We start from the raw sequence: 16785 nt of genomic DNA on the forward strand, positions 1-16785 counted from the left end.
CATTTAAGTCCAGAATTGAATATGCATTAAGTAATGCTTTTGAGAATACAGCCTTGTTGTCATTGACTTATATATCTTGGAGCTACAAAATAGCAACAACAACACTATAAATGAATAATCATTACTAGTCCATATAGAGGAAACATCAAGTTAGCTTTTAAATAAGGTTAGACAGAAATATATTGACTCCTAAAACAACTGTTTAATTTTTAATGTTACTTTACTAAAATTCAACAACTTTGATAGAATATTCCACTTATAGTGGATGCGAGTTTAGACCCTAGAGTGGTGCAGTGGAGTTTTGAGGGAAACACTGAGTGAAGAGAGCATCGGGGATAAAGGGAAAGAAATATGTTTTTGGATTAGTTGGGTTTTTATAGCTTCTCCCCACCTAAAAAGAAGTGAAATACTTATCAGAATGGCTCCTTACTGTGACACAGTGGCTACAAAATTGAATCTCCAAATTAGACTCAAGACTGTAATAGAGGAGAAAGAGAATAAGGAAAGAATGAATTGTCTCATGTGAATACTATTTACCAAATGATCTCATGTATTTTGATCAAAAGCCTTAAAATTGTGATTGTCAATTGGTAGCCTGGGCTGTTAGACCACATGCAATCTTAAAGCGCTGTAGGGTATTTAGGCAACAGACCGCGAACACTTCTCAAATCAGACATAATGATGCCAATCCATTAATGTGGGGCAAATATTAGAGAAATTAGCAAAACTTACCACAAAATACACGGTGATAAAGACACATCTAAGAAAATTTTAACCTGCAACTGCTACCGGGGTCGCTTCAACAAAGTACTGAATAATGAGTAGTGAATAGGTATGTTACATTTTTGCTACTCTTTATGTTACTTTCAGTAGATAAATACAGCATATAGATGTAGAGTTCATGTTTGTCAGCCTGGTCGTACGAAAAAGCATATGAATGACACAATAATGCACAAGGCAAAAGTGTGCAATAAGAATGCCGTTCTTGCTGTTGGTATGTCATTTGTACGCCATTTATTCTGTACTGACTGTAATATTAATGCATCAGTGTAAATATCCCACACTCAGAGCTAGTGAGGTAGAATTATAAAGTGAGAAAGACTGCTTATGGTCAGCGGGAGGGAAGGTGGATGGGTCCAACAAACATAGAACTTTCAACCAGGAGACCGGTGTTTTGTAAGTTACGCTATTGACGTGTTTTTTTACTGATGTTTGTGATGTGTTTTCCGTACTTGTTATGTTGTTTCTGAATGTATTTTAATTAGTTTACGTATTTATTTTAAGGCCAACCATGACGTTTTTCCTAAACCTAACTAGTTGGTTTTGTTACCTAAATGTAAGTGAGTAGTTTTGTTGCGTGGCGTACGAATGATACGCGAAAAGCCTAGAATACGTCCTCATGACAAGCGGAATATATATACCTTCTTCCTTCCTTCCCGTGGTATGTGGTATGTCTGCCCAGTCGCCATAATAATATTGGCATAGGCCATTTTTGCAAACCAAGGATATGTTGTCAACGTTTTTGCATTCGTGAGAGCGAGTGAGAGCAAAAAGAGACACAACAGGCCGGCGAGAGGTGATGTGGATGGGTCCAACAAAAAACTTTTATGCAGGAGACCGCTGTTCATGTCCTGTGTGTCACGTTACAATCAGCTGTTCATTTTGTGTCCCCTGTTCACAACGTTCAGTGTCATTTTCAATGTATAAACGTAGTAATTTTAAGCCAAACCATGGAGTTCTTTCCTAAACCAAACTTTAGTGGTTTTGTTGCATTGTTACAGTTGTCATGTTACGTAATTATGGTATTACATAATATTTTGAATACAAATTATGATTTTTTTTCTCACCTTAACCAAGTAGTTTTGTTGCCTAAGCTTAACCATTGATTCATTGCGTTTCTGCAAGGGTGATGTAAGGCTGATATGAAACGTATTTATGAAAAATATTTTTGGTTCCCAAACGTTGCCATTCAACGTATCGGTATTTTGCAGAAAGGTTTTTTCCTGGTGACTGGGTTGGGTATGTGCATGGCCCAGTGCACATTTGTTTAAGAAATCAAGTTACTTACTTTTTGAGAAAAGAAAAGAGTAAAAAATGCTAATCACATTTTTGAGCTTCATTTCCACCACACTTACGAACATCAGCAGCCCACTTATTCACGCACTGTGCTGTAAACCGTACTTTTAACAGGAAAAATGTGTGGGTCCAATACAGAGTACCTTGGGTTGAATATTTGAATTACAAATTGATCTGAGAATAGTTTTAAGTGAGGTCTAAGCCAATAATATTTATCAGGGATCATGGAAATTATGTAAATGACGGCCATTTTTTGACCGGCTTTGTGTTTTTGTTTTTCTAACCATTACCTCACCTTCACTTTGCTTTTCTTCTCTTCCATCTTGCTCGCTCCTCTATCTGAACACCCTTCACTTCCATTCTCAAGCTTTGTCTTCTTTTCTATTTCGACTGCCTCCTGCCCTTCATCTCCTCTCATGAGAAGCTGCTGCCTGGCCTCAAAGGGAGCACTAGAAAGGATTCATCAGCCAGACTAGTATTCTCTTGAGGATGCATCCAGCGGGTTGCTCTGTTCTGCTCTGCTCACTATCATATCTATCCAACCCCAGATAGCCTTTACTGTAAGATCACAGGACCTGTTTTCATATTTGCTGCAAAGCTGTAATGCAGCGCTTTGTCGGACACCAACCGCCATACCACTAACATGTCTCACAAAGCCTTTTACAATAAATCTGCTCTTGGTATGAGGCAAATATTTATGAATACAGGCTGTATGTCATTATATGCCTTGGTGTATAGATTGGTTGTACAATATATGTTTGTATGTATGTATGTTTTGTAGTGGAGCATGAAAGGGTCATAGAGAGAACCTACAGCAGATTTGAAGAATTAATCTGCCAGATGTATCTTGTGGGTTTTTGAGCAGCAGCTGGAGACAGCGGTATGGCGCTTTGAGCCTCCATGCTGGACCAAAACAAAGCCTCATTCATCCCCAAATAACAACATCTGGGCATGCTTAACAGCATGGATAAATAAACAAGCCCTATGGACACTAAATCCCCCGCACTCAATCACTCGCCCTCCCTCTCTACCCATTCCCCCTTGCCATTCTGAAGGCTGTAGGTTGTTGGTGTGGGACTGGCACATCAGCGCTGATAGTGTGCATCCAATTAATTAGCCAAACGTTATCTCATTAGTAATAGCCGGCAGACTAAAACAAGAATACTCCCTTATAGTTGCAAACAACCTCTGGCCAAAAATGAGGCGGATTCTCTCCTCCTCTGTAACCTCTGTGATCTGTTGATGCTGAGTAGGAGGACTGAAAGAGAGACATGTGAATACCGTTTGGTCAAAGTGTCCATCGTTAAGCAGCAATTGCTCATGGCTCACATTTATTCAGCAGCTTCTGCAGAATTAAACAGACCAGCCCCGAGCACATCCTAATGACTCCGTATCAGGAGGCAATCTAATGGTTTCTTTGTCTTTAAGTTATCTGTCTTGGTGGACATCTGTAACATTTGCACAGAGCTGTAAGCAAAAGTAAGCACCATCTGACACGGTTCTGAATCCCTTGCATTCCTCAACACCTGTGCCTCAATGTTATTTAAAGCACTCAGGGGCTCTGCACCAAACATCAGCCACCGGCTATTTGCTTGTGTTTGTATGTGTGTGTGTGCAGGGAGAAACTTGACTTCTCGAGCATAGTAACCATGAGCAACGAGCTATGCCTAGACAAAGTAGCACTAAACAATGTGAAAGCCATTTTGTGTGAATGAAGGGAACTTGATTTTACATATGCCGCTTTATCTATGTAGGAAAGCTGTGACTTTGCAAAATGAGCCTAATATGCATGCTGATGCTGTTGGACTGAGGTGTGTCGATTCGCTGTCAGTGGACATCAATACAAATAAGGTTCTGTGTCTCAATTTCACTAAAATAATTTAAATGAAAGAGATTTCTTATTTTAGCACTAATAATTTTTTTGCTGTCTAAATCTGGACATATCATGGCAGTTTGAGAAAATGGGAGGAAATAGCTTATTGAAGATCAGTATTTCATAAATATTGCCTTTGCATGGATTTGCATATAATATCTATCTATCTATCTATCTATCTATCTATCTATCTATCTATCTATCTATCTATCTATCTATCTATCTATCTATCTATCTATCTATCTATCTATCTATCTATCTATCTATCTATCCTTCAAAAGCTAGTTATTGTGTCAGTAAGTTGGCCAATGCCACCAAAATGAAAAGTTGTTTTGTCATCGTGTGAGCCGTACTGATCAAAATGTTTAGGTGTTTTGTTCACCATGGCACTCAACCCTGGAAATCTCTGTTTTGTTCTACTTTTTCATTGACACTGACTGCTTACTGTAATATACAATAACGTCAGTTTTATCTAGCTGAATGCTGTTGTGTCTCGCACATTTCAACAGTATAGGTCAAAGTTTACTGCGAAAAGTCAATATTGTAATAGCTACACAGAAAAGGGATTTGCACTTTTGTATGTATATAGTAAATTTATTCATGTAGCAACATGTTACATGAACTTTGAATTCACTTTTGATCTTTCATGTAAAGTCATATACTGTGAACAGACATGTTGCCACAAAATGATATGCCAAAAAAACAACAACCCTGCAACACTGAAAAAACCTGCGGTTCAGTTTAAAAAACAACAAAATGTACCTCCTCGTCATAGATATTTATGGAATATACATGCATGTCTGACAGATTTTGATAATTGAATGGATCATTTTGCATGTGACGACTCAAATGGTGAAGTCATGATTAGAATTTGTGAAGAGGATGACAATTTCACTGAAAATCAGTCATCAGTTTAGATCAGCAAGACATGTGCAGGAGATTATTGTACTTACTCTTTTGTGCCAAAATGCGTGCAATTTGCTTGAATGAAGGAGGAATTAAAATCTGTTGTGAACAACAAACTACTTGTTGAGAAATTTGAACTCATTGTTTTGAAAAAAAAAAAATTCTCATTCAAGAATTGATCCAAAAAGAAGTGGATCAGCTGTTCGTTCATGTCCCCTGATGTTCAGTGTCATTTTCACTGTCGTTTTAAGCCCCGCCATGTTGTTTTCAATCAATCTCTCTCGCAAAAAAAGAGTGAGTGACATAATGACAAAAAGCATAAATACAGTCCCTTATGTCTTTATAGGGGTAGGTGCTTTGGTGCTTATTCGAAACAGGGTTCTCTTTGTATCTTCCAGCAGCGTGCAGCTGAATCAGGTGCTTCTCTGGGTGCCGCTTCAGTGCTTATATTTTATACTTACAAATTAAAATTCACATAAAAGCACAGTAGAGCTACTGACTTGGCTCAAACTCAGGTGTATTTGCCTACAAATCTTTTTTTTTTTTTTTTATTAAAGTAGCATATAAAATTATAAGCAACACACAAAAGTCATGAAGGAGTTCAATTTCTACATTTCACTGGGCCGGACGGGATCTATTTCAGATTTAGGGCTTGTTTGTCGAGCTGCAGTACAATGGAGTACATACCCAGCGGCTTCTTATCTGCAGTTGTAGTGTCATGGTGTGCTGGTGCTTATCATCTGTCCACAGCTCTTCAAGGTTTCAGCAGGAGTAGCAGGATGTCACTTGACACCCTCTGGGCTTTTCCAAGTCACATGGTTTTCAACAGTGACAGATTGTTGATTACGCTATTTGCATGTACAGCTATGTCATTGCGCTTGAAACAGTGAATACAGTATGTAATCAAAATACCAGATTCTGTGTCACTGACAATTTGCTCAGTCACCAACCTATTCACGATGGTGATACATGACATGAGATGTCACTTTGATTACAGAGTGGGAGGTCAGATTACAAACAAGCATATTCTTGAGCACAATATCATTAGAAGAAGCTAGCTGCTAATAAGCATTGATGGTCAATGTCTGTCAGGTTAAATCAGATGAAATCACAGAGGTCTGTACACAGTGAAGATTATCACAAATAGCTATGGAGGAAAAGAAAGATGGAAATAAGGATTTCTCTCTGAGTATTGATTAGGTGAATATGAAAACACGAGACAATAGTAGGTCAGGCCACAAGAGAATTAAGTTAATGACAAACAAAAAAGTAAACAAATGGAAGACAATGGCTAATAAGGTGCAGAGTTCAGGAAGGTTACAGACTGTGCTTCATAAACGATTACTGAATCTGGACTCATTCTTTTACAATGTCAGAAAGTCTGTTCCAGAGGGAGGAAGTTCTGTCTCTTACAGTGTCCTTTCAATTAAATGGACCAACATATTCCTGCATGCTGTTAAGGGTAGAGCTCCATCTACATATGCATCAATAGGGAGCCAGTAAAGAGAGATTGAGGCACAAGTTATGTGTTGTGTGCTGTTTTGGTTTTGTTTGAAATATTTGGACTGCTGAGTCAGTTTTGAATAAGCAAGTGTGGAGTTGGGTTACTGAAGAGTGATATACCACAGTACTTTATTATGAAGGGAACAAAAGACTTTTTTTCTTTTCTTTTCTTTTTTTCTTGGTTGGTAAAGGAAGAGGAGATATCCTTATCCTGGAGATAAGTGCAAATGTGCTTTATTGTGCTCCAGTGAGAAATTTACAGAAAAAGATCGAGACCTGGAATTTGACTGCACAAGCACAATGTTTTATTTTGAATATCCCTTAAATGTATTGGATAACTAATAGTTTGCAGGTTGTAGGTTTGGTTAAGTTTGCATTTGAACTATCTATTTGAATATCAGACTGTGGACGTTTCAACCATTTTTCCATTTATTTAGCCATCTATATTGACTTCTCTGCTCACTTGCTAACTCATTTTTATGCACTCGCAATCTTTGCAATGGACCGAGGTTGGAGGCATTTCTTGTGAAGTCAGCCTACTGTAGCTAGTAGTTTATTACTTATTCTGAGCTCCAGGGATGACGTATTTTTGTAGGCCAACCCGGAAGTTAGCGTCGCCCTGGTTCCCTTGACAAAAAGCCAATGGGATTTTTCCATTGAATTTTGGATTATTGCAGAAAATAAACTCTGTGGCAAACAAACGTTTATGATACTTTCACGTTTTGTTCCGTAACATAATCTCCACAAAGGAAAACCACTTTTATGATTTTTGAAGCGTTAATGCAATCGGCAGAAGTAAAAAGCTAGCGTTAGGCTATAAACAAACTACAACACGGTTGCATGAGCGTGAGTCTACACAACAAGGCTGTAATGGCGGACGAGTCAGCGCGATGATGTTTTGTAGTCTCATTTAGTCACTTGTTAGCAACTGCATATTTTAAGACACGTAAAAGCTTCAAAAATTCACGTGTGGGATATTTACTGATGTATTTTATATTGTAAAACAAAACCTTAAAATCTCTTTAGCTTGTGTTAACCACAGACCTTATTTCAGGCATCTAACTAAAAACCCATTGACTTTGAGACAAGGGAACCGCAAGTGCTTAGGACTCATTCCTGCACCACTCTATATGCCGACGATCAACGTCACAGAAATTTGTAAGATTTTTTGGCCTGTCTATTTTCCTCTTGAATGCAAATATGTGGATTTACATCTTTAAGTACCTAATATACTCCACAATCTTTCCAGTTGCCCCATGGCAAATGCAGAAGTACCCCCTGAGGTACAAGTATACCTGGTTGGAAATCACTTCTCTATGGTATGTCCATAATACTGCTGTATTTGTATAGTTTTTTTCTAAACCTATCAGCTCTATGCCTCAAGTGGTCTTTCAATCAGGTTGTGTCTCTGCATTGTCTCAAACAGCAGGCATGCACAGATTAGAAGAGAAAATGGCTGATTCAAATTATCCTCTGCTGCCCACTGATTGTACCAATCTACATGCAAATGGTCATGTTTATTACACCAGGGGAATAGCAAAGCACAAAGTGCCCTTGATTAATGGCTGGCTTTGTTGCAAAAAAAAGAAGAAATATGGACATTACAGTCACCTAATTCTGTTGTAATCAATACACAAACTGCTAATACCACATACAGATATATTGTGATTAACAAATCAGTCAGGTTTTCTTTTCTCCATTTATATTATTTTTCAAGCACCCCATGATTACAAAGTTGGAAGAAATGACATCAGTGACATCACCATTATCATGCCTTCATTATAATCATTTGCATAACGATACAAAAACAGCAAACAGCCACATAAATGGTAGGTCTGAAAATCGTTCCTCTGCTCAACACTGCACACCATCTACATGTGCACGGTCCTTTCCCTTTCTTCCATCTCTCTCCCGTAACAGCTCCCCAGATGTCTACTCACTCGTCTACAATCTCATTTGAGGAATTCATCTTACTGTCTCCCGGGTACCATGTATTATTGCTCTCTGTGGTTCTCCTTGCAACTATGATAATGTGTGTCTTGGTTAGACTTCCCACATGCCAATTATGAGTGCCTGTTATTGTGATGGACTTCATATTCATGCAGAAGAGTGACTGACTCTCTCTTCGGGCCCCGGCTTTCTTCACACCATATATCCAAATGTGCTGTCAAAGCCAGAACCCAGTGCCAGCACAGCTTACACATGATCTTTTTTAAACTACAATTACATGCATTCATATTGTCTTACACATGAATGACCCACAAAAACCCTGTCATAAAAACTTGGCAAATGAGCCAATAGGTAAAATGCAATTTTTTGTCTTCTTTTCTTCCCCCTTTCATAATTGTATTTGCATTTGGGGGATATGAAGAAGCATAGGAACAGGAAAGGATTCCTCTCCTAGTGAAAACACTTTTAATTGCTAACACATATTGAGTTGCATTAACTTTGCGGCCTGCAGATTTTATATGCAAGGGGTGGCCACGATATACAATGTACTGTAATGAGATCTGATACAGCAGCCCTGCAATCAATATCACCTTTTTAAGCTTATGTTGTTCATCTTTTGTTGAGACTGCATCAGAGGAGTGTGTTGACTCAACTCCATTTAAAGCTTTGAGGCCAGTTTATAATTTGTAAAATAGTCAACAAATCATGGGCTTTAGAAGATAAGATAATAAGAAAAATGTAAAAAAAACCAAAAAGAATACTAACTCTGTACTTAAAAATCACATTACAAATACATTTAGAACTGGCATTGAAGCTAGCGTTACATTTTTTTTTTCCTTATGGTGGAGTGTGGTAAAACACTAAAAACAGCATATACACTGTGGCTGTAGACATGCTATAAAAGGGTTTGACAAGGTTCATTGGGTTTGTTGACAGTGCCAAGCCAATGTTTTCCAACTTAAACAACAAAAGTAAAAAAAATATTATAGAATATTTGCATTCACATTTAATGCGTAGCAACAACGGAAGGTTTTCTGGTAAGCTTCAATTCTTCCCAAGTTTGACCCTGAGCGGCAGGTTGAATTCTCATTCTCCCATTCCCATTCTCATTCCCAGGGCGTCAAATACCGAGGCTTTTTTCACTGCCCTCGGCCTTAGAGGGCCGCCGGTATGAGACACAATGGGCTTTCCATTAACTACAATGTAAACCCATCCACGTCAATATTAAACGCTCAGGGAAAGTGCTTTGGTGACGTAGTTTAAAGAGCAAAAGAGACACAGGGCGGGCGGGCGCGAGGGGAGGTGGATGGGTCCAACATACACAGGGCTTTCATCCAGAAGACCTCAGTTTGTGTCCCATGCGTTAAGTTTCACTTTCACGTTACAATCAGCTGTTCATTCATGTCCCGTGATCACGATTTAGCCGATACTTTCTGATACTTTTTTTCCTGTAATAAGCTAACTCTTAGTGAAAAAAACACTCAAATTGTCAAACTAATTTTAAACTAACAAGGAGAATAACAGGTCCAGGCAGGAGTTTGAATAAAAAGCCCTTTGAAATATTACAGAACTTAGCCACCAGCCAATTATCTTTTTGTGAAGCAAAGGGGCAAATTAGGACAAATAGTTATCATTTTCTCTTTTAGGACAAAAACAGATTAATGCATTACCCTTTGAAGCTTGATTTACAAACATAGACAGAATTGGTTGCTTCTTTAAAAAAAGCAACTCAAAGGAGAAGAATCCTTCACATAGCAGAGCTGCATTATATTTCATGCATTATGCATGCTTTTCTATCAAATGATATTAAAACAAATGCCACCTGAAACACTTTGATTTTTCATGTCTGAATATGAGGATGCATGTTCATCAGACGAGTAGCCAGACGGTAGCAAGGAGTTAGAGATGAATGTCCCGCTGATGATTTGTTGTGATGCAAATTGACCTCCAACAGTTCTTTCTTTGGTTTTGAGGAAAGGGATTAAGATACATTCTACTGAGAAATAATTTCTACTGAAGAGAGTTACATCCATCATTTATACTCAAGCAATAGTGAGCATGTGTCGTTGTAGCTTACATACACTGAAACAGCCTTCCTATTGACATTATACATTGGTCAAAATTGTAGATTTCCAGTGTCTGAAAATGTATTGATACTGACAGGGCTTTCATTGTGTGTGTTTTGTACACTTACAGCAACTATATGCAGGAAATAGTGTCAAACTATCTCTTATATATCTTATTTAAAAGTTTGAGATTAAAAGATAGAACAGGATAATGATATGCAGAAAGTTCACTTGTTTGGGTATCCTAATTACTGAGAGAATATCAGCCCACATCACTGCAGCCTAGTACAATCTCTTAGGCTGCACATCAGTCTATTTACAGTGTATTATGTAGGCACTGTAAATGTCTCTATGGATTCAAATGACAAAGCTCAAAGAGAACGCATTCATCCTTTCATCCTCCTCAAGATCTATAACCCCCCACGCTCTCAAAGCTCCCAAAAGCACGGCTCATTCATTTTTCAGCCTGCTGGTTGGTCCAATGAATCCAGCTCTCTAAATTCATGACCTATGTACCTCATATGTGAGCTGGAGAGCCTCAATGAGTGCAACCAGCTGATGCCAGTTCAGATTTTTTGCTTAGCTCTTTATTGAAATTAAATCCCTAAAAGGGTTTAACGAATGTTGCCAAACGGTGTTCACTTCCATTTTGAACTGACCGGGGGTACTTTTATTTCAACCCTGTCTCCTAAAAATTATATTTATATACTACTAATTTGTTACCAATACATTTTAAAGGAGGCATAATTGCTGCTTTAACCACAACGGTTTCCAATTCAATGAAATGCTTTGTTTTTGTACCAAAGAAAAGTCATAGGGAGATGGAAGGGGTGAATGTTGGGCGTATAAAGGACTTTGACACCAGAGATTGGGGTTTGTGTGACGCCTGGCATGTGTGTGGTTAGGCATCAGTAACACTTTGGTTACGCTCAGGGAAATATTGTGGTTTTGGCATTACACTCAGTGGTCACTTAGGTATTAGGTTCACCTTTCTAATACTTGGCACCCAGAACAGCCTGAATTCTTTGTGGCATGGATTCAACAAGGTGCTGGAAACATTCCTTAAGATCTGGTCTATGTTGATACGAGAGCTTCAGGCAGTTGCTGAAGATTTATTGGCTGCACCTTCATCTGCAAATCTCACGTTTCACCAAATCCCAAAGGTGCTCTATTGGATTGAGATAATGCCTCATTGTCTCATTGTGTTGGCGGAACCAGCTTCAGATGACGTGCTTTGTGACATGGTGCGTTATCTGGCTGGAAGTAGCCATTAGAAGATGAGTAGACTGTGGCAATAAAGGGATGTAAATGATCAGCAACAATACTCAGGTGAAACGATGCTCAGTTGGTATTAAAGGACCTAATGTGTGCCAAGAAAATATTTCCAGCACTATTACACCATCACCAGCCTGAACCTTTGGCACAAGGCAGGAACGATTCCTTAATCCATGTTTTTTAAGCCAAATTCTGACCATCTGCATTCTACTGTCCAGTTTTGGAGAGCCCGTGGCCAATGTAGCCTCAGTTTCCTGTTCTTAGCCGACAGGAATGTAAACCACTGTGGTCTTCTGCTGCTGTAGCCCATCTACTTCAAGGTTTGACGTGTTGTGCATTCAGAGATGCTCTTTCTGCATAACACTGTTGTAAAGTGTGGTTATTTGAGTTACTGTTCCCTTCTTGTCAGCTTCAACCAGTCTGACCATTCTCCTCTAACATCTCTCACTAACAAGCCCACAGAACTGCCACTCACAGGATGTGTTTTTTCACACCATTCTCTGTAAACTCTAGAGATTGCTGTGCATGAAAATCCCAGGGCCTCAGCAGTTTCTGAGATACTCAAATCACCCGTCTGGCCCCAACGATCATTCCACGGTCAAAGTCACATTTCAGCAGGTAGCAGGTGTATCTAATAAAGTGGTAAACATAAAAGATACAGTTCTGTCTTGTCCTTCAAGTCAGTGGCAAATGTTTTAACCAAGACCAATCTTTTCCTAACTTTAACCAAGTGAGTGCCAAAACATAACATCAGTAATAGATATTGGTAGATATTGTACTGCAAGATCAGAAATTATAAAGACATGAAATACTATGTTCAGTATCAACATAATTTCTAAGACAATGTTGTTTATTTTAGATTTGGAGAAAAGAATGCGTTGGCTGATGCCCACTAGACAGGCTGGTCTCACATACCGTGCGTAGCTATACCTACGGAAAGTAATGCACTGTAATTTCTATATGTCCCACAAATTAAATTTGTATGTAATCCAAGTAATTGTTAACCAGGAAGTATAAGGAGGAGGTCGGGGTTGATGGATGGGGCTAAAAGTACCGGACTTTCATCCAGGAGACCGGCGTTCGTGTTCCGTGTGAACAACATTGATTTTTTTGTCTTTGTCATTTATTTAATTTTTACTTACTGTACGTAGGCTACTTAAGTAAAGCCAGTGTTATTTCTAGCCAAACCACGACCTTTTCCTAAGCCTAACTAAGTAGTTTCGTTGCCTAAACCTGACTCAGTAGTTTTGTTGCCTAATCCTAAGGTAATTGTTTCCTGTGAAGATGGAAGTTTATTTTAAAAAGACTGTATGCATGTAATGAGCGGAAATTGACACGTGTTGCTGGACATTCGTAGGAAAACAAACGAAAAAGGAAGAATAACTTTTTCGTAAGATATATTACAAACCGTTGTATGGCAATACGTGGATCTAGGTCAGTCATACTATATCTGCAGTGACACGTTTATATTGTATCATTGTGTTTTTATAACATTTTTGGCTTTGTATGATTTCTTTCTTTAATTTAGAACTCATTAGAGAGAACTCTAATGTTCTCTGCAGGTACATGACATTGAAATTGTTGAATTGTATGCAAATCCTGTATGAAGAATTAAATCCACTGTGATACAAACATCTGAGAGTGACAGTATCAGATTCAGTCCTATTCTATTTGGTCATGTATAGGACTGTAAGAAACAGTGCAATGACGTAGTTATTATTGCTGATCTCAATATATTTTTACCTGTTATTTTTTTTTCCTTTTTCCTCTCCTCTAGATGGCCCCCTGGGACCTCGTGGTCTAGTGGAAGCTACAGAGATGTGCACACAGGAATGCCTAGTCCTGGGACATTCAGACAACTGCTGGATGCCCCAGACGTTGGGAACATACCAGCAGCCCAAGTCACCCGTGTCTAGCTTTGGGTCTCAGAGGGAGTGGGGTCCCAAGGAAAAACTTCTCAATGGACATACTCTGACCCGAACCTGGAAAAATGAGGGTGGGCGGTCAGAGCATTTTGCTGACAGGAAGCAGTTTGGGAGCGGAGAGGGACACTTCACCAGCAGTGGCATGGCTGATATTCCACTGGTGAGTCTGAAGTCCTGCCAGCCAGCCTCCTGCCCAGATAGCCCCAAGGACCAGCAGCTATAAGACGGACTTTGCTTCTGTGCTCTGAGACGTCCACCTGAGCTCCTCTCCCGTCCTATTGTTTTCTTTCTTGTTTCATTTCTTCCCACTTAAGTTGATGCTTCTGCAGTGTGATAGCCACATGTACTATGTAGGCCACAAAACTATAGTGCTTATGCTGTGTTCTCTACAATTCAACTTTACTATTGCTCTCGAGGGAACCTCTCTTTTTTTATAAACCTCCATGGATTTCTTCAACGTAACATTTTCTTTCCACTTCATGTGTGATTTGGACAAAGTGGAGGATGGACATACGTAAAATGGAGAAATTGAAAACAAATTACAAGAAAAAAAAAAAAAAAAATACCATGGCTGACCAGTATATACAAATATTTGTGGTGTGGTTGTTATTGAGTTGTTCAGGACTATATTAATCAACACAATCAAAGAAAATGGAATTACATTTCAGAAAGTGTTGTTCTAATAACACTGTTAGTGGACACTTGTTTATTCTGTCATTGTCTGTGTGTTTGTAAATAAGACTTATTAACCACTATCATGTACCCGTAATAACCACAGTGAATAGGACAGTTCTTGGCTGTTGTCATCATAATGGCTTGTCATCAGGATTTGGGATTTCAACTGGACAAATATCTATAATGTGGCATAATGTACAACAAGAAAACTTTTACCTAATTGTTTAAAAACCTGACGGTTGATTTTGAAACAAATTCCCATCCCATAATATACTCAATGTTGCCCATATTTCATAATGATTTTCTTCAAGTACTGCAAAACCACAGGCAAACCTTTTTTTTAAAAAAACATTTTGTATGAAGGATGTCAGTGCTCAATATGTGCATTATAAAAATGAAAAGCTCTGAAAGCTCTCCTCTATAAACTGATTTTGAAAGTGTTCCGTACAATTAAATAGCAATATATTTGTAAATGGCTAAATGTTTTATCTAACGTTGATCTTATTACTGTATAGATTTTATTCAAATTGTGATTTAACTGAGTGCAATCCCTCAGTAGTACCTGCAATTTATTGGCATATGTATATATATTATTTCCACACAGACTATTATTTTCCATACGCAAGAAATCACAGGTTAAGATAACACTTTAATCACTGTGCCTTCATGATGTTTCTTCAAACACTGAATTATGCTTATTTAAATGGTGAGAACATGTTGGCTACAAAGACTATCCTGTCTGATAATCAAATGCCTTTTGCATTGAATGTTTGCCAAATTTAGAGACATAATCACACAGATATTAAAGTACAAAATCAAGTAGTTGGTACTGAAGAAAAACACAAAGGCATGTGCAGATAATGGGTCAACCATGAAAGATCATCTGTCATTCCACTGTCTGAAAAAGTTTGTTTTATTCCACAGCATGGAAGGCAAATTACACAATGGAATAGCATGCTAAAAGATATAGCTTTTAAAAATTAACTTGATCATTTTTGTGTCATTTTATTTTGTTGGAATAGAGTTGATTTGTGCATTAAGGAGACATTCAGTTTGTAAAGCACTTTCATATTTATGTCACAATATAAAGAAGTTAAGTGGGATGGAGTGATTTGCTTATCGCAGTATGTTTGTCAGTTGTGAGGGTGTTTGACATCACAGATACTGAAACAGTTAATCCTTGTTACTACTCTACAGGTATACAGCTACTGCAATAAATGTTTTAATTATGTGTATGCTTAATTTGTGTGCAGGATGATCACCTCAGGAGTTCTGTGTCTGTTTTGTGTAGATGTTTGCCCACATGAACCAGTGTTCCCAAATAATTTGGTACCAAATCTATCGTAAAATAAGCCAGTGATTTTTTTTCTAGAGCACAGTACACTTATAATGTAGGCTACAATTGAGCTTGTCCTAATTTTTAAGTCATTTTTTTCCTTGTATAACAGTCAGATTGTTCCCATTAGTCGATAGTCATTGAATTAGACCCATATCCTTCACATCACATGAACACACTACTTTACTGTTGAATTTACTTAATTGAGGACTAGGCTATTTTATATGAACCAAAAAAAAAAGACACAGATGTGTTAAAAACATATTTTATAAGAGTCATTAGTCTGGTCATTACTCCAGTTTACATATTGTGTCCTTACCAAAAGTATAACCATTTCTTCCGGGGTGGTCCACTGTGTTATAAAAGCCCTCCATTACAATAATGGTGCAAATCCTGAAGGAGGCAATTCTGGGAAGGTGAAATTTCTGGAAGGGGGTTGTAATGGAAAATCAGATGAGCCCTCCAAAAGAAAAGCTCTCAATTTACTGGTGAGTTTTGTTTCAGAACTTAATCATATGGATATGAGCTTTGGAGTTTGGAATACCATGGTGGAGGCACAGCAGGCATGCTGACTGAGGGGAGGCTGCGACACCCAGGGGGGAAGTCTCAATACATATAACTGTTGCATTGTAGTTAGGAGCTTCATTGAAAAGATAGTAACACCAACATTCACTTCCTTAACTTTGTCTGCAATAACTCCATCATTCGCTCATTCAATACTTCCTACCTGGTAATTCACTCTATGGTGAGCAGTAAATTGAGATTTCAGACACTTATAGATTATTTTATTTCTGCGTCATCACTTTCAGGTGTAGATTCGCACGACTGGTGATTTTCACATAAAAAGGCAGACAGTAAATATTGTGCATTATATAGTGAATAGGGAGTGATTTTGGATACAGCCCAGCAACATTGTTTGTCTGTCAGCTGCTCCCGTTAGGGGTCGCCACAGTGGATCAGATTTTATGATCCGCATGTTTGATTTGGCAAAGGTTTTACGCCGGATGCCCTTCCTGCCGCAACCTCCCCATTCACAGCTCCCGACGGGGGATGCAAAAACATCTTTAAGTGTTATTTATTATTAAAGTTTAGCACAAAATTGAGCTAAACTGCTTCTGTGTGTGTGTCTGGTTCGATTAGATTTGATTGACAGTAACCAAACAACCCATTAACTATCATCAGATTCTGATTCAAATGTTG

The 16785-nt window shown here is 38.4% G+C and overlaps 1 protein-coding gene across 5 annotated transcripts in view; it reads left to right on the forward strand.

Annotated features, from left to right (window-relative positions):
• pcdh9 (protocadherin 9) overlaps window positions 1-15480 on the forward strand; it is a 228933-nt gene extending 213453 nt beyond the window's left edge. For 4 of the 5 annotated variants that reach the window (XM_074614634.1, XM_074614635.1, XM_074614638.1 and 1 more), the window contains one exon: window positions 13427-15480. In XM_074614634.1, coding sequence (XP_074470735.1) covers window positions 13427-13797 — 371 coding nt within the window. In that variant the 3' untranslated portion in view covers window positions 13798-15480. The remainder of the gene's footprint in view (window positions 1-13426) is intronic. The other variant, XM_074614639.1, reaches the window with a different exon arrangement.
• The last annotated feature ends 1305 nt before the right edge of the window (window positions 15481-16785 follow it).

The sequence above is a fragment of the Sebastes fasciatus genome, chromosome 2 (genome assembly GCF_043250625.1).
Source record: "Sebastes fasciatus isolate fSebFas1 chromosome 2, fSebFas1.pri, whole genome shotgun sequence".
NCBI classification, from domain to species: Eukaryota; Metazoa; Chordata; class Actinopteri; order Perciformes; family Sebastidae; genus Sebastes; species Sebastes fasciatus.